This window comes from Paraphaeosphaeria sporulosa (genome assembly GCF_001642045.1).
Source record: "Paraphaeosphaeria sporulosa strain AP3s5-JAC2a unplaced genomic scaffold CC84scaffold_4, whole genome shotgun sequence".
NCBI classification, from domain to species: Eukaryota; Fungi; Ascomycota; class Dothideomycetes; order Pleosporales; family Didymosphaeriaceae; genus Paraphaeosphaeria; species Paraphaeosphaeria sporulosa.
In genome coordinates, this window is record NW_017253363.1 from 203712 (window position 1) to 220295 (window position 16584).

General features: G+C 57.9%; 7 protein-coding genes across 7 annotated transcripts; 4 read left to right on the forward strand and 3 right to left on the reverse strand.

Annotated features, from left to right (window-relative positions):
• Positions 1-1881: 1881 nt before the first annotated feature.
• On the reverse strand, positions 1882-5201 carry CC84DRAFT_1116324 (Coatomer, gamma subunit). The gene is made up of 5 exons (XM_018175456.1): positions 4912-5201; positions 4792-4838; positions 4664-4742; positions 2299-4614; positions 1882-2235 (listed from the first exon to the last, which is right to left on the reverse strand). Exons 1-5 carry the CDS (start codon positions 4976-4978, stop codon positions 2003-2005), a joined length of 2742 nt encoding a protein of 913 aa, XP_018036977.1. The 5' UTR covers positions 4979-5201; the 3' UTR covers positions 1882-2002.
• A 107-nt stretch (positions 5202-5308) lies between these two features.
• On the forward strand, positions 5309-6867 carry CC84DRAFT_609794 (mitochondrial Lipoyl synthase). The gene has a single exon (XM_018186874.1). It carries the CDS (start codon positions 5383-5385, stop codon positions 6604-6606), a length of 1224 nt encoding a protein of 407 aa, XP_018036978.1. The 5' UTR covers positions 5309-5382; the 3' UTR covers positions 6607-6867.
• Positions 6868-8503: 1636 nt separating this feature from the next.
• CC84DRAFT_609825 (uncharacterized protein) lies at positions 8504-10499 on the forward strand. The gene is made up of 2 exons (XM_018186875.1): positions 8504-8531; positions 8583-10499. Exon 2 carries the CDS (start codon positions 8960-8962, stop codon positions 10445-10447), a length of 1488 nt encoding a protein of 495 aa, XP_018036979.1. The 5' UTR covers positions 8504-8531; positions 8583-8959; the 3' UTR covers positions 10448-10499.
• A 282-nt stretch (positions 10500-10781) lies between these two features.
• CC84DRAFT_1162974 (uncharacterized protein) lies at positions 10782-12975 on the forward strand. The gene has a single exon (XM_018178141.1). It carries the CDS (start codon positions 11198-11200, stop codon positions 12827-12829), a length of 1632 nt encoding a protein of 543 aa, XP_018036980.1. The 5' UTR covers positions 10782-11197; the 3' UTR covers positions 12830-12975.
• CC84DRAFT_1162975 (uncharacterized protein) lies at positions 12856-13645 on the reverse strand. The gene is made up of 2 exons (XM_018178142.1): positions 13508-13645; positions 12856-13457 (listed from the first exon to the last, which is right to left on the reverse strand). Exons 1-2 carry the CDS (start codon positions 13516-13518, stop codon positions 13151-13153), a joined length of 318 nt encoding a protein of 105 aa, XP_018036981.1. The 5' UTR covers positions 13519-13645; the 3' UTR covers positions 12856-13150.
• Positions 12869-13608, reverse strand: CC84DRAFT_609849 (uncharacterized protein). Its single transcript, XM_018186876.1, has 2 exons — positions 13557-13608; positions 12869-13111 (listed from the first exon to the last, which is right to left on the reverse strand). Exon 2 carries the CDS (start codon positions 13107-13109, stop codon positions 12909-12911), a length of 201 nt encoding a protein of 66 aa, XP_018036982.1. The 5' UTR covers positions 13110-13111; positions 13557-13608; the 3' UTR covers positions 12869-12908.
• Positions 13646-13771: 126 nt separating the features above from the next.
• CC84DRAFT_1162976 (DUF171-domain-containing protein) lies at positions 13772-15718 on the forward strand. The gene has a single exon (XM_018178143.1). It carries the CDS (start codon positions 13856-13858, stop codon positions 15530-15532), a length of 1677 nt encoding a protein of 558 aa, XP_018036983.1. The 5' UTR covers positions 13772-13855; the 3' UTR covers positions 15533-15718.
• Positions 15719-16584: the final 866 nt, after the last annotated feature.

Consider the following 16584-nt stretch of genomic DNA (forward strand, 5'->3'; position numbering starts at 1 on the left):
CGATTTATCTTATATATACCCATACAAATGCTCCCACATTCCCCAATCGTTGGCTTGCACGGCACGATTCCACCCCCAATTGCTGCCCAACCTCGGAATCCGTTTTGAAAGGTTAATCTCTCGAAACGCCGCATCGCGTGGTCACGGTCGTGGACTAGGAACAAGCAGGATGGCCCCCGGCCTAATGGGAAGACAGCAAGGCGCACTCTATGACTGCCTATCCCGGTGAGTTCTGAGAAATATCTCCCGCTGATCTTGGATCAGTACATGAGTACGCGGGAAAGCTTGAGATTTCTACATCACATATATGGGGTATTGATTGCAGTAGGGAGCTCGTAGTGGTGAGGGTTAACTGTTCTTGGATCTTTTAAGTCATCTCGTGGAAGGTATCAACCAACCGCACCACCTGCTCGCCCACCTTCCAATCCTCTACGCACAGTGAGCACTTGCGACTCACCCCCGGTGCATTTCTCTGCCGGTGTGTTGTATCAGTTTCTGTGGGCTTGGTCTTCGGCGAATGGTCCTCTTTATGCACCGTTTGAATGCCACCGCTGTGCCACAGGCGGGTGATGGGTCCAGGCTCTACGGGTGGATGCATGCTAGTTCTAGCTGTCAGTTGCGCGATGTGGTGCCGTATCCTGGCTTTTGATTTTCGTTCTGGTTGCTCCACTTAATGTCATTGACGAGGACTGTCAGCATCGTGATATGGTGGTGTTGATACCATTCTTCTCAGTCAGTGGTCAGCGATCTCTCTAGGTGTGATGAGATGGCCCAACTGCTCTATTTGTGTAGGTGGATTTTGGGTCGGCGATATGAGACTTTGATACAGAAAGCGAAACGAATACTGGCGGGACGAGCGCAAAAGAGCATAGCTCTTGATATACGACATAATACATGAGACAGCGCTTGGTCGCCTTGAGTAAGTAAATCAGCACAGCAATGTCTATCGTCAGTAATTTAATGAGGGCTTCGAAGATATCTGCGCGAGAGTTTTCCAATCCTGGCGTGAATCGAATCCTCAAGGTACTCAAGATGCTTTTGATACTGTGCACACAATAAGCCAACAATTGCTTTGTACATAAGTAAAGTGAGATTTGCGATAATTGCACTTTTGGACAGTCCATTTAACAAGTTGGGAATGGATGAGAACTGCATATCAGAATTTTAGTCAATATAGGCACCCTCCTTCCTACAGGGCTCTAGCTGTAGCGCCTAGAACAGCGGCTGTTACACAGCATTAAAAGATACCTCTCTAACTATTCAATCAAATCTATAACCTTACTCTCATGCAAGCTCTCTGTTCGGGTGATCTCGTAATCGTTGGCGTCTGGGTATAGGGTTGAAATTGACGCGATGTAACATGTCAACAGGATATTCTTGCCCGCCCCGCCCCCCTCGCCCTCCCCTCGCCCTCCCCTCGCCCTCCCCTCGCCCTTCCCTCACCCACAATCCCTGAGACAGAATGGAGACCGCCGTTTTCCAAAGCTGCTCTTTAAAGACACAGCCACTAACCTACATACGGGATGAAAAATATTACAAGCTGTGTGGAACGCAACAGGAGACCAAAAAATATACGAAGACATATCTGAAGATCACCTACGCCGCATACCAAGCCGGCTGGGTGCGTGCATGCAAGGCTTCGGGTCTAGCGATTCCCGCAACAGTGGTAACCCACGCCGTGCCCTAGGCAGGCAGGATGCTGGGCCACCCACACTGCCGCACATATGGAGCACGCTACCGAGGGGGACTAAACCTGTGATGGGGTCTCGGTGCAGGACACATGGTGCGTGTATGATCTCTCATGAAGGAGAGGCGCCCATCCCAATTCGCAGAGTGCACGATTTCACTCTTCCGCCCAGGTCCAGGACTCGTCTTGTAAACGTTGTAACATGTCATTCCTTTCTTTTCCATCCCTTCCTTTCCTTGACTGCGATCTTATTCTACAACCTCCTCCCACTACCAAGCAATCCCCGCTGCCCAAGTGTATCCCCACGCCTCAGTACTATGCCACACTCCCCACCACCAGCGCCGCAACCCCCTCCTCCTCGCTCCGCGCCTCAATCTTCATCGTCACACCCGTCTTCGCACTAAACGCCATCCGCACCATCGCCGCGACCTTGCCCCCCGTGATCGTCTTGCCGTACAGCTTGAGCGTGTGCGTGCTCTGCTGCAGCGGGACGTCTGTGCCCTCAAGCGGCTGCAGGGACAGCGCTTTGATAAGCTGTTCTGTGGCGTCTGCGTTTTGTTAGCGTCTCATCTCAACCATCTCGGAGGAACAGTAGTAACGAAAGGACTTACCCGCTATGCTCTTCATATTGCTCAGCTGCAGCGTCTCGGTCGCGCTATCGCTGTTGCTCTGCTCCCACACGTTGTCGAAGCTGCCCGCATACGCGGGGACGACGTAGTCTGCGCCGTTGAGGTCGAGGTCCTCGACCTGGTACTCGTCGGGGTAGCCGTCGCCCTCCTCGGGCTCGCCAGTGCTAGGGTCGATTTCCTTGCTGACGAACTTCAGCGTGTTGGTGAAGGATGTGGCGATAAACTGCGACTCCGTCTCGAGGCGCTTGAACGAGACATAAATGGTGCCTGGCTCGTTGGTGGGTAGCTTGGGCGCGGGGATGATGAAGTCCTCCTCTAGGCCTGAGTCGTCGTCCTCGGCGGCAACCACCATTTCGACGTCCAGAAGCACGGTGTCGGGAAGCGTGTTCTTGACATCATACTGGAGGACAACGTGGTCCTTGAAGATATGCTTGACGGCGGTGACGACGTATTCCGTCTCCGACTCGGTGAGCTCGACCACTGCACTCGACTTGAGCAGGCCACCGTGCGCGGCAAGCTCGGGAATTTTCTGCAGCTCTTCGGCGTACTTTTGTGTAGCTGCTGTCGCCGAGGCGGCTGCGTCTGCGCCAGTCTTGGGGGGTGCTTTGGCAGCGCTGGGGGCTTTGAGTATGGGCGTGGAGCCTTCGGTCTTCTTGCTGAGATCTGCTGCGTCTGCCTGTTCGCGGGATACGGTGGGGATCTTGGTGATGTCGAAAGCGTCTGTGAACGTGTCCTTGGAGTCGGAGCTGACGTACATGGTGAGCTGGTGCTCGAGGGTGGGTAGTGAGTACATGGAGTCGTTGCGAACAAAGCTAATGGCGAGATCATCGTCTTGGTCCATCAATCTGAGGTTGAGCGCCGCACGATCTCGGACTTCGTCATCTACATCGTCAAGACATCTAGAGAGGAGCACGTGAACGGATTTCTTGATCTCAGGATCTTTCTGGCCAACGCCGAACTTGGCAAGCGCGGAAGTGGCAGCTGCACGGACAATAGCATTCTCCAACACGACGCGGTTGTAGATGTACCGGATGTACTTGGTCGGGTGTGGCGTAGAGGGACCTTCCCGACCGAGGACGAAAAGAATGCGCACTGCGAGCTTGGTAAACTCGCAGTCCTCGATGAACTCGCAAAGCGTGGCCAGGGCATCCTCCTTGGCTTCCGGAACGAAACGAATGAGATCCATAATGGCTTCGACCACGGAGCGCTTGAATTCGTAGCCACCCTCGTCACGGAGGATGCCGCTGAGGAAGGCAAGGAAACCGGCCTGCTTCGACTTGAACTTGAGTGCCAGCGTGCGGACTGCTTCCACGATAGTCACCTTGAACTCGTCTGTGATCTCAGCCATGAATCCAGTGATCTGCTTCATCAGGCGATCCACGGAAGACTCGTTGCCCGTCTTGAGGAGGGTTGTGATGGCGAAGGTGGCAATGCTGCGGTTGGAGTTTGTGATGAGCGACTCGATGTCCTGGTTGCATGATCGGACAGCATCCGGTTTGAACGAGGCCATGGTCGACAGTATCCTCAACGCGGCGAACTTGGTCACTGCGCGAGGAGAGGTGAGGAACAGTTGCAGAACGTGGACCGCCTGCACAAGCTCGGCATCGGTAACGCCACGCAAGTCGCAAATAGCCTTTGCGGCCTCGAAGTTGACCATCTCGGACTTGTGGCGCAACCAGCCGTCGAGGAGCTGGACCATGGGCTTGCGCAGATTGGGGTCCTCCTCGGCGAGCTTGGCGGCGAGTCTGACGAGCAAAACGGTAGCAGCAGGGCTCTTGACAACGCCCGCAGCGGAGTACTGCTGCACCATCTTGACCAGGCTCATGCGGTCGCCTGAGCGCATCTGGTACAGCAAGCCAATGGCGTGGTACTGGGTCATGTAGTTTGTGCTCGCCTGGAGCGTGTTGTGCGAGCTGCCTCCGAAGCCACCCAAGAAACCGCCCGATTTGGGACCCGATGCCGCTTCTTGCGCTTCTGACTGCCATCTCCGGACGACGTCCTTTGCGACGGGGAGGAGGTGGTACGAGGAAACGAGCGCGGCCGAGGAAACGGAAGGGTTCTTGTCGACAATGCACGTCTTCACAAGGCGCTCAATGGCCTGGACGGTTGAGGCATCGATGACGCGGCAGAGGGCGCGGATCGCATTAGGGCGGTATACGACGTCGCTGCCGACGGAGGTGTCTTTCATGATGGAGGCGGTGACCATGATGACATCGTCTGCGTTGCCGGCGAGCTCCTTGAGGACGAGGTAGACCATCTGGCGGAGGGCGGCATCCTTGTTAGAGAAGAGCTTGGAGACTGTGGAGATCAGTACAGTCCTATCCATGCACAAGGGCAGGTCGCATACTGCCGAAGAAGAGGTTGGTAGCTTCCTGTCTGCCCCAGCTCTCACCGGTGAAGAGCAGCAGCGCAAGCTTGGTCAGAATCTGGCGGGGTCAGCATGGTCGCCTTGTTGAGCTCCAATGCACTACGTACCACTCTGCATTTCCGCGGCGATATGGGGCTCTGGCTGAATACTCGTGCTGTGCGCCGTGTCAGCTCCCGCATCTCCAAGAGGCCCCCGCAAGCTCCCCATTGCATGTGCAGGCGGCGTACCTTCCTGGAAGACGGAGGTCTTGTCGATCTGTGCCACTCCGCCGACGTCCTCGTGCTTCTTGTCCATGGCTGTGGGGTGCAGGCGCCCGCCGCGAGCCCGTCTTCAAACAGTTGTGTTGTGTCCTTCTGCTCCGCCTAACGTGGCCTTTCCTTTGCTGCAAGCTAGCGGCGCGATGGGCGGACTGTGATTTCGGTAGGCGTGGTGGGCGGGGCGACGAGTACCGCGGGCGGCGTGCGGTCTTGCAATGGGCTTGTCGGAATGGGCGACGTGGTGGGTGTCCTCTGCGGCGCAATGCAGGGATGCTCCAATTGTGGGCGGCCGGTGGTTGGCGTGCTTGCGTCCTTATTCAGCAGCCCTACGCTGTTAGCGCCGGGAGAAGGTGCGGCCAGCGGCGGGATTTCGAGGACGCGAGCACTTTTGCGTGCTCCTCGATCAGCTTTCTCTCTTCCGCTCCACGCATCCTGCACACAATGGCAGCCTCAGTCCCCCGCTCGGCGTCGCTCCTGTCAATACCGAGAGCATCGCGCTCCATACGGCCGGCATCGCGAGGCGCCCGCGCCTTCGCCACCACCTCAGACCCTCCCTCGCAGTCATCCAAGCCCGCACGACGACCGACCCGCTTCGCCGATAAGCTCAACACGGGGCCGTCCTTCAATGACTTTGTGAACCCAAATGCACCGCTTCCCCCCTCCGAGGCCTACGAGATCAAGACCGCCACTGTCGGCCCAAGCGGCCGCAAGAAGACAATCACACGACTGCCCGAATGGCTGAAGACGCCCATACCCGTCAACGACAATTACAAGCGCCTGAAGAACGACCTGCGCGGCCTGAACCTACACACTGTCTGTGAAGAGGCGAAATGCCCAAACATATCCGACTGCTGGGGCGGCAGCGACAAGAGCGCCGCCACGGCGACCATCATGCTCATGGGCGACACCTGTACGCGCGGCTGCCGCTTCTGCTCGGTCAAGACCTCCAAAGCACCCGCGCCTCTCGACGTCCACGAGCCTGAGAACACGGCCGAGGCGCTGCGGAGATGGGGCTTGGGCTACGTCGTTCTCACCGCCGTCGACCGCGATGACCTCGCCGACGGCGGCGCCCGCCACTGGGCCGAGTCCGTCATGAAGATCAAGCAGAAGTCGCCGCAGATGCTCGTCGAGACGCTGACGGGTGACTTCGCAGGCGATCTTGACATGGTCAGGCTGGTTGTACGCAGCGGCATGGACGTCTTCGCGCACAACATCGAGACCGTTGAGGAGCTCACCCCGTTCGTGCGCGACCGCAAGGCAAAGTTCCGCCAGAGTCTGGACGTCCTGCGCACCGCCAAGGAAGTCCGCCCAGACCTCATCACCAAGACGAGCATCATGCTGGGGCTCGGCGAGACGGACGCCCAGGTTGAGCACGCGCTGACTGAACTACGTAAGAACGGCGTCGATGTGGTCACTTTCGGTCAGTACATGCGGCCGACCAAGCGCCACATGGCTGTCACCGAGTATATCACGCCCGACAAGTTTGAGATGTGGCGTCAGCGCGCGCTCGACCACGGCTTCTTGTACTGCGCATCTGGTCCGCTCGTGCGGTCGAGCTACAAGGCGGGCGAGGCCTTCATTGAGAACGTGCTCAAGAAGCGCGCCGCGAAGAGGAACGAGATGGTTGGTGCGCAGGCTGTCGAAGACTCGTCGAAGTCGGTCTAAACCTGACGCCATGGTGCTCTACTTTTCTTGTAATATAAGACCTACTGCCATGTATATTGGCGTTTTGGGGATACTTCTGATTCTACAGGCGAGCTTCAACGCTCGCATTGCAGCGTTATCGGATGGGGCATCTAGACTTGAGATTTTTGGAATGGCCAGTAATGAGCATGCGTATCCACGCTGTTGTGGTGCTGAACTGTACAGGCAATCGCTCCTTCTCACTTATATCGTGATTAGTCATAAAGCCGCCTTACGTCGTCCTGTGCTACCTCATCCCTCACTTCTCCGCTCCACTCTCCCCGTCCCAGCTGCGCTCGAAGTCGAACTTCCGGGAGTAGGAGACTGAAACGCAAAACCAACAGCTACTTGACCCACTGGCGATGGTGGTTGGACGCGGGTGGCGGGCAGCCATGTGATGGGGCCAAAGGATACTTAGACAGATTAACCTTCACGTGTCTCGAAACCTTTGAACGTCGGTCCTCTTCCTGAGCGCAGTCTCACATCGTGGCGAACATCGGCTTCTAATGAAGCTTGCCAGACCGCGAACCCGCCACTGAAATCAAGCCACTAAAATCAAGGACCGGCTGTCGTACGTGCAAGTATCTGCAGATCCGCGCAAGGACACTGTTATTTCGACAGTTGAACATTAACATTGACAGACTCCGGCGCGTGAAGCGCGATGAAGGGAGGCCCCATTGCTGACGGTATGCTTCCGCGAGTAGACTCGTCGTTGGCGCGCCGAACTGATACCAGCACATAGATGTACCAGTATGGAACGTAAATGCGACGGCTACTCGAATTCCCACAACGGGTTGCCGGTTCAAGAACTCGTGCACTTTACAGCCTCTGGTTCCATGAACAATATGCATCTGCTCTTTGGATTCAGCAATGGTGACAACGTCCGTTACCTAGAGTTCTACCACCACTGCGCTGGCCCCCGTCGTGCTCGAGGACGACGACGTCATTTCTTCCCCCTTCCCCCACGACCAACCCTTCCCCAATCTCGCAGAATCCGAGTCCCACTATCGCGAGCTGCGCAACGCCTCGATCCGCTGCGTCCTCTGTGTGGGCGTCAGCCACGGCACACCCCTGACCCCTTACCCTCGCCGTGCACTCCGCCTTCCACCGCTCCCTCTAACTCCTCGAGGCGCATCCAACGATCTCTCCCGAAGCCCGCGTGACCCTCATCTACCTCCCTGTCTCGAACTACACCACCTGCGCCACCTCCCCTGTGCAAACCGCCTACGACGCACACCTCCCCACCTTCCAAGAACTACACCACAGTACTCTGCTTCGTACGTCAATACCCTAGAAGATGGACCTGTGCGTTTGAGCTAGGCCTTTGGTGACAATGTTTCCTGTTTTCAAGGCAAGGGTCTCTGACACGCCGCAGCCCGGCTTCACCACACCCATACAGCACTCCTACACTTCACTTCCAAATACCAATGCTACCATTGTCCTGATCGACGACAGTAGAACGTCTGTCACTTGACACAACAATACGGAATGCATTTCACTACTTTATTCAGTCTCTAGCGTAGATTGCCCAAGATACGCTATAGCGAATTGAGACCCAATCTACCGCAAGATTCGCAGGGACGTACAACCGTGGAATTCCCAGGAACCCATTCCCTAGGTACGATTTCGTGTAATAAATCGCCGCAATGCTTAAACAGTTGTAGACAGGGTGCAGAGGCGAGGGGGTGTGGTGAAGGAGTACTCGTTCTCTCCGGGGCGGGCGTAGGGTGGGCCCAGTAGCCTCTGAGATTTGCTACGCACACCTTAGTTACTTTGAGCTATTCATCTTGCCTTGGAAATTTTAGAAGGTTCTCGGGGCTTATTCCTGACTACAGCCTTCTACATTGTCTGGTTGTAAAATCTCGGACGCGAAGTGGAGGGAGAGGAATTGGTGGGCACAAGCTCAAGTAAGCCAGCACAGTAACGGCTATTACTAAGAGTCTAATAGGGTTTTGAAGACATTTGGGTAGTAGGTGGTCATACTTAGGCGAATTTCTGGCGGCCCTATGGGCTCATTCCTATTCCAAGCCTTGTGGAATGCCTCGCCATAGTCCTCCGACCATACACCGTCAACTACACGCTCTTGTGCAATACCTCGTCATTATACTCCGACCATCCATCGTCAATTACACGTTCTTGTGTGATCCCTCGACATATTCCTCCGATCATCCATCGTCAACTACACGCTCTTGTGCAATACCTCGCCATAGTCCTCCGACCATCCACGACCTTCCATCGACTCTGATAGGATTTGAGGGCGTGACCATGCTCTACTGCCTCATATAAAGCGACCCACGATGGATCTACGTCCACCCCCTCTTCATACATTGCCGCCATGCACTCCCCAAATCGCGGCCTGTTGAGCCTTCTTTTTCTCGTCTCCAGCTTCTACGACTACGCTTCAGCACAAGTCGATCTCGGTACCGCAGCTCCCTACGGCGTCATCGCTGCCACCGCGATAACCAATACTGGCGCCACCGTCGTCGACGGCCTCCTCGGAATCTTCCCTAATGACGAAACCTCCATCACGGGGTTTCCGCCTGGGCTTTCGGGTGGTATCAATGCTGCCAACGCCGCTGCAAATATCGCGCGTAATGATGCTGCGACGGCGTACGGTGTCGCAGCTTCTCTAGCATCCACTGGCTCGACGGGGCCAGACCTCGGTGGCCAGGTTCTAACTGCTGGGGTCTATACCGCGGCTTCGTCTGTCGGGCTCACCGGCACGCTTGTCCTCAACGGCCAGAACGACCCGAACGCCGTCTTCGTTTTCCAGATTGGATCCACGCTGACCACCGCGACCGCTGCGAGTGTCATTCTTATCAACGGAGCACAAGCGTGCAACGTCTTCTGGCAAGTCGGGTCTTCGGCTACGCTGGGCACCGCTACTGTCTTTGCGGGTAACATTCTCGCGTTGACCTCGATCACGGTGAATGCGGGGGTTACTGTCGATGGAGGGCTGTATGCACTGAACGGGGCGGTTACGCTCATTAATGATCGGATCACGGCACAGACGAATTGTGTTGTCGTTCCTCCTTCGAGCAGCACTGTGAGTCCCTCATCTCCTGTTGTGTCGTCTTCTGATGCGGCAACGTCTGGGACGGGAATCGTGACGGACGCTCCAACGGACGCTCCGACGGACACTCTGATACCGTCTCCATCGATCTCCCCATTGCCCTCTCTACCGCCCTCCCTAACACCGTCTCTATCACCATCCCCAAACCTCTCTCCCTCGCCTCCCCCAATATCCTCTTCATCAACCTTTCCAGTAATATCGCCACCCCCCTCTTTGGCACCCTCACTGACATCCTCACCGACAATCACATTGGCCTCCTCCTCCACCACAACCCTCACCGTCTCATCAACGCCGGACATCTCAACAACAACGCTCGCCACCTCGACAACCCTTTCCACACCGTCGCTGAAAACTCCCTCTCTAACAACAACCTCCTTTACGCTCTCCCAAACTTCCACACAGACGGGCACTACCTTCAGCACCAGCACTTCGACATACAAATATCCGTATCCCAAGCCATATCCTTGGTACCCGCCACAGCCGAAGCCGGAGCCGTGGATTTCGGAGCTCGTGGCACCGTGGGGTGGAAAGCCGGCGCCCAAGTATGAGCAACCTGCATACGAGAAACCTGGGCATGGCGGTGGACATGGAGGCGGCGGCCAAGGTGCAGGGAACGCTGGTGGGCAGGGGGGAGGACATGCTGGGGGTGGAGGCTGGGGCGGTGGAGGACATGGTGGTGGCCAGGGCGGAGGACACGGTGGAGGTGGAGGACATGCCGGAGGCCGGGGCGGTGGAGGCCACGGAGAGTAGATCGATGTTACCACATCTGTCGAGGATTAGACTCGAGTCCAGGGCGTAAGTGTCCATAGTCTTGGAACATAGCAAGATATCCATTGCTACATACAAATCCGTGTTCACATCGCTGCTAGATGTCCTCGTCCCAATGGTGTTATTCTGATTTCTGAATGCAGCGAGAATCTCACCGTAGCTAGTGTTTCAATTTTGGAGGCTGTTATTTGATCACTGCTAAGAATTGCGAGCAAAGACTGGTGGGTGCATTGCTCGACGCGACGTAGCGCCGCTGGTACTGGCACTAAGCCTATGTAGGCTGTTTCCACAACGACTGGAATCCATCACTCGTACACCTCACTTTGCTACTTCGTGAGTGCATGCTACTTTCTCCGAAATAGCCTTTCCGCTGCCCGACAGTCGGGAAGATTATCATATCGATTTTCAAGCCGCACGTGAGTGTGCGTCTCGTGATCTCGCGATTCCGTCCAGACGCGCCCTCGTCAAACAGCCCCGCCCCCGCCAGGTCCCCTTTGTCAATTGTACCAAGCCGCCAATGGGCAGTGTATCGGTCCACGCGGCATCCCGCCATACTACGCCAATATGCGGTGGTTAATAAGGTGGGGTCGACCGGGTAAATAGACGCGTCCATCTCCGCCATGCCATCCCACCTCAAAAGAATCGAATACGCTGCCAGCTACCCAGGCCATGATTCCAAAGGCCCATCGCCAACTCCCCAAATTCGCGCCTCCACAGCCTCTCTATACCACGATGCCAAAAGTCCTCAACCCCATCCTCCCCGGCTTCAATGCCGACCCCTCCATTCTGCGCGTGGGGTCCGACTACTACATTGCAACCTCGACCTTTGAATGGTTTCCTGGCGTGCAGATCCACCACTCAAAAGACCTCGCCAACTGGACGCTCGTTACGCGCCCGCTGAGCCGCAAATCTCAGCTCGACATGCGCGGGAATCCTGATAGCTGTGGTGTCTGGGCGCCATGCTTGACGCACGACGGTTCCAAGTTCTACCTGGTTTACACGGATGTAAAGAGGAAGGACGGCAGCTTCAAAGACACACACAACTACATCGTCACCGCGGAGAAGATCGAAGGCCCTTGGAGCGACCCCTTCTACGTCAACTCCTCTGGCTTCGATCCCAGCTTGTTCCACGACGAAGACGGGAAGAAGTGGTTCATGAACATGCTCCAGGACCACCGGCGACGGCCGCGGTCGTTCGCGGGGATACGGCTGCAGGAGTGGTCGGAGAAGGAGGGGAAGCTGATCGGGCCTTGGAAGACGATATTCCTCGGCACAGAGCTTGATCTCGTCGAGGGCCCGCATCTGTACAAGAGGAACGGGTGGTACTACCTGCTCACGGCCGAGGGCGGGACTGGGTACGAGCACGCCGCTACCCTCGCGCGGAGCAAGGACATCTGGGGCCCGTACGAAGTGCATCCCAAGAACCCAATCCTCTCTTCTACGAGCGCACCTCTTGCGCCGCTGCAGAGAGCAGGGCATGCGGATATTGTAGATAGCGAAGACGGAAAGACATACCTTGTCCACCTGACAGGCCGCCCGATAACCCAAAACCGCCGATGCGTGCTCGGCCGCGAGTGCGCGATCCAAGAGGCGTACTGGGCCGACGACGACTGGCTATACGTGAAGAACGGGCCCGTCCCCTCGCTCAGTGTCGAGCTCCCCGCCGCCCGCGACGACACCGCCTACTGGGCCGAGCAGCACTACACATTCTCCGCCACCGATGGCCTGCACAAGGACTTCCAGTGGCTGCGGACGCCAGAGCCCGAGCGCATATTTGCCGTGCAGGACGGCGCGCTCGAACTCACAGGCCGCGAGGCAATCGGCAGCTGGTTCGAGCAGGCGCTCGTCGCGCGGCGGCAGACGCACTTCTCGTACGACGCAGAGACGGTGGTAGACTTCGCCCCGCTGGACGAAAGGCAATTTGCAGGGCTCACGGCGTACTACTGCCGCTTCAACTTCTTCTACCTCACCGTCACCGCGCACGCCGACGGCAAGCGCGAACTCCTCATCCTCACATCCGAAGCCTCGTGGCCAGAGGGCCGTCTGAAGTTCCCGATCGCGGAGCCGGTATCGATCCCGCAGGAGGGCAAGGTGCGGCTCGCGCTCAGCATTCGCGGGAAGGACTTGCAATTTTCGTATTCGCTTGATGGCGCGAAGGAGCTCACGAAGATCGGGCCGGTGTTTGACGCGAGTATCCTCAGCGACGAGTGCGGAGGGCACCAGGCGCACGGCAGCTTCACGGGGGCGTTTGTGGGGGTTGCGGCGAGCGACTTGGATGGGCTGGAGACGAAGGCGAGATTTGATAGCTTTACGTATCGGCCTGTCAAGCACGAGAGCGACCGGTATGAGGTGAGGGGCTGGTGAGGAGCGGCGCGGTGTCTGGAATAGAAACCACAATTGGACAGTCAACAGCCACTTGCGATGGGCGGCCACGTGCACAAAGTCAGTGTAGGGCAACACAAAAGCCTGAGCATGGTACGCTGTGCCACCCCAAGCTCGGTCGTACACCGACGGCTTGTGCGTAGGCTTTGGAGCGTTGGTCTGCAAATGCCATATACAACCCTGCGCCACTATGCCAACCTATTCGCACACCCCCAGCCCCCAACACACCGCGCCACCCCTCAACCCACAGCGCACACCCCATGTACACCCCTCCCCTCGGAGTCCTCGCACCCATCACCCCACCTACATAGCACAAGCCCCACACTGTGCCGTGCTCCCCGCCCTCAACGGCGCCCGCGTATCCAGCGTCGCGGGCAGTCGTCCCTGCCGTCCCCCACCACTTCCGCGACCCGCAGGCCCTCTGCGCCCCTGCCCATGCATGCCCGCCTGGTACTCTGACTGCGCGCCGGCGGGGCGGTAGAAGGACGTGGCGCTGGGCGCGCGGTAGGGGCTGTTGCGCGCGGCGGTCCAGGTGTCGAGGGAGAAGAGGGTGGTGAGGTAGAGGGCGAGGAAGGTGGTGAGGGTTGCCATGGGGGAGGCGGAAGACTTTCTATAAATAGATGTGTTAGCTGGGTTGGGCTGGGCGACGATGGGACGTACGACTCGGACATGATGGCGCTGGGAGGTGGTTCTCTAAGCAGCGTGTCGTTTCCGGCGTGCCTGGGTGGAGAGAGACTGAGCGCGTGTGTGGAGAGGTCAAGCTGTCGTTGTCACGGCGCGCGATCCTGCGGGTTGGGTTGGATTGGGGGCCTGGCTGCCGCCTAGCCGGCGTCTCGCCGCGAGTCGAGCGCGCTGCAGGGATCCGCGCGCCCTCCCCGCATCTCGCGTGCGCAGAAAGTTCGCTCGCGTATTTTTTCGGCCGCGCGACGTCAGGCCAGCATTCTTGCGACGGACGCCATTGCCGCTGCACGCACGCCGCTGAACCCTCGGAACGTGCAAACTCGGACAATGGGCCGCATCAGCCTCGACGACGGCGGAATGGGGAACGAGTCCGCCAGGGCGAAGAAGGCGAAGCAAGAAGTGAAGAAGGAGCCGGTGGAATACGTCAACGGGAAGGGCTGGGTCGACGAGGACGGCAACGTGGTCGAGGCGGAGACGGGGAAGGTCAAGAATCGGCGCGCGCTGGAGCTTGTGGATAATGTCATGGAGGAGCATGAGGCGCGGGAGGTGGAGGCAGCGAGGGCGGAGCGCGAGGCGAGGGAGAACGGGACGTGGGAGGAGAAGCCCGAGATGAAGGGCAAGAAGCGGAAGCATGCAGTCGTGGTGCACCAGGAGACCAAGAGCCAGCCGGGCGTGTACGATGTACCTGATGGCGGAGACGACCGACCTTCCGCGAAGAAGTCGAAACGGCACAGCCACGGTGTACAAGAGCAGGTGGATGCGCAGATTGAGGCAGAACAGTCTCCGGCGAAGTCGAGACGGAATGAGAGCACGCCGAGCAAGCCTGCTTCGTCGAACCACCACCACCCCGCCGCACAGCCTGCAAGCAGCTTGAGATTCCAGTCTGCCCAAGGTGAGCTGCACACCGAGAAGCCTTCCGCCACGTTCAAGCCGCGCACAGCCCGACCCTGGACGGTGACCATGGCCCTCCCCGGCAGCATTCTCAACAACGTCGCGCGCCACGACACCAAAACCCTTCTCGCCGGCCGCATTGCGCGTGCTGCCGCTGTCTGGTGCGTCGACGAGATCGTCGTGTATGACGATGACCCAACCACCATCCCCGAGAAAGTATCCGGCTACTACCGCAGCAAGAAGAAGACCAAAGCCGAGATCATGGACAGCATCTCCGAAGCCGACATTCCCTACCAAAATCCCGACCGCTTCCTGGTCGGGCTCCTCGAGTACGCCGACTGCCCGCCACACATCCGCTCGTCGCTGTTCCCCATGTGCGAGCCCTACAAGCACGTCGGCCTCCTCCCGCCCCTCGACACGCCCTCCCACACCAAGCCCGCCGAGTGGATCCGCTTTCGCGAGGGTGTCGCGCTGCCCTCCCAGCGCCGCGCCAACTCCACCGACGAATGGACACACATAAATTGCGGCCTCCCCTTCCCTGTCAAAGTGCCATATGCCGTTCCGCAAGGCATGCGCCTCACCGTAGAATTCAAAGACGCCCAACCACCCTCCTGGCCGCACCTCTCTGAATACGAATGCGAGAGCCTCGCTGTCGATGCCGTCGCACCTGAAACCCCGCGCGAGAAGGAAGGCTACTACTGGGGCTACAAGGTGCGCTATGCACCGTCCTTCAGCGCCATCTTCAGCGAGTCCGAGTACCCCGACGGCTATACCCTCGCCATCGGCACCTCGGAGCGCGGCGTCCCGCTGTCCGCCGTCCTGCCTGAAGCCATCGCCCCGTGGAACCGGCCTGCCTCGAATGAGAAAAAGTTACCAGACTCCTGCGAGCACCTCCTCGTTGTCTTCGGTGGTGTCGCCGGCCTCGAGCCCGTCGTCGCGAATGACCCCGTGCTCGGCGAGCTGGGCAAGGAGAGCGCGCACGAGGCCTTCGACTATTGGGTCAACTTGGTGCAGGGACAGGGCAGTCGGACGATCCGCACCGAGGAGGCGATTGAGATTGGCTTGGCGGGGTTGAAGGCGTACGTGGACTACCAGTACGAAACACATGCATAGGGTTGTGCACCAGGTTGGCGACTTGGTAGGCTGAGGTACCCCGGGTTGAGCAAAACGTCCATCGATTGGACGCTGGGTTTGTGCTCGTGCTGTGACTATAAGCTGGAGGTCTGATTGTGCTGAGTTGCGCTGGGATACAGCGTGGTTGTTACATGCTACTACAACTAGAAATGCGAGCATGCTGAGAAACTTTGGATGTACAAGCGCTCCTGATCGACATGCAGCCTCTATCACACTGCCCCCCGAAACTAAGCGCTGTGAGTGAATCCAGGATATGCCGTACCCACGCTTTCTTCACCGGGCTATGTACTATCCACTTTCCTTGCCGGCACTAAAGTGCTAGAGTAGTGAGACGCCGACGACCAGGCGAAATACCCCAGGCCGCATCGTTCTTCCTACTGCCCACAGACTCGCCCGTGCGCCTACGATAGTGAGTGAGATAGTGTGAGCAGCCAGAACAGGTACCGTGGTGCCCCAGCATGCTTCGTGTCAATGGCGCTCCGCTGCATGCTCTCGAATGGGCATCATTGTGCTTGCAGTAATTGCCGGAGCGGCGATGTCAGGGACGGACTGTACGGAGCTGGGCCGGAGGTCAAGGCACTCCGGGACATGCGATGCAAAGATGCTGTCCTTGCATGTGCACCGCGGTGCTACATCTGTCCTAGTGCTGTGAGATACCCTGGGGTACTTCGAGCGACAGTGACTTTCCAGACAGCCTCCGTCTCGCTGCGTCGGGATTGTAATACTACAAGTCACTACTGGGTGAGCTATAAGCAGGGAATGCATCGCTGCGGAGGCCGCTTTGTACATAAACTGCACAGAGCTCAAGTTACCCCAGGCTCCATCACGCAGCAGCTACTTTCCATGCAGCGCCTCTCGCCCTGCTCTAGGAACTCAATGCTGTGAGTTTCCCCGGGCTGCTTCAAGCAACAGTTCCTTTCTTTGCAATCGCGTCGCCCTGCTCCGGGATTTCCATGCTGTGCATTACCTCAAGATGAGTTGTTGTAGTTCGCACGTGTTGCTGCGCTCTGCCTCACTCAAGCAAAGCGCGA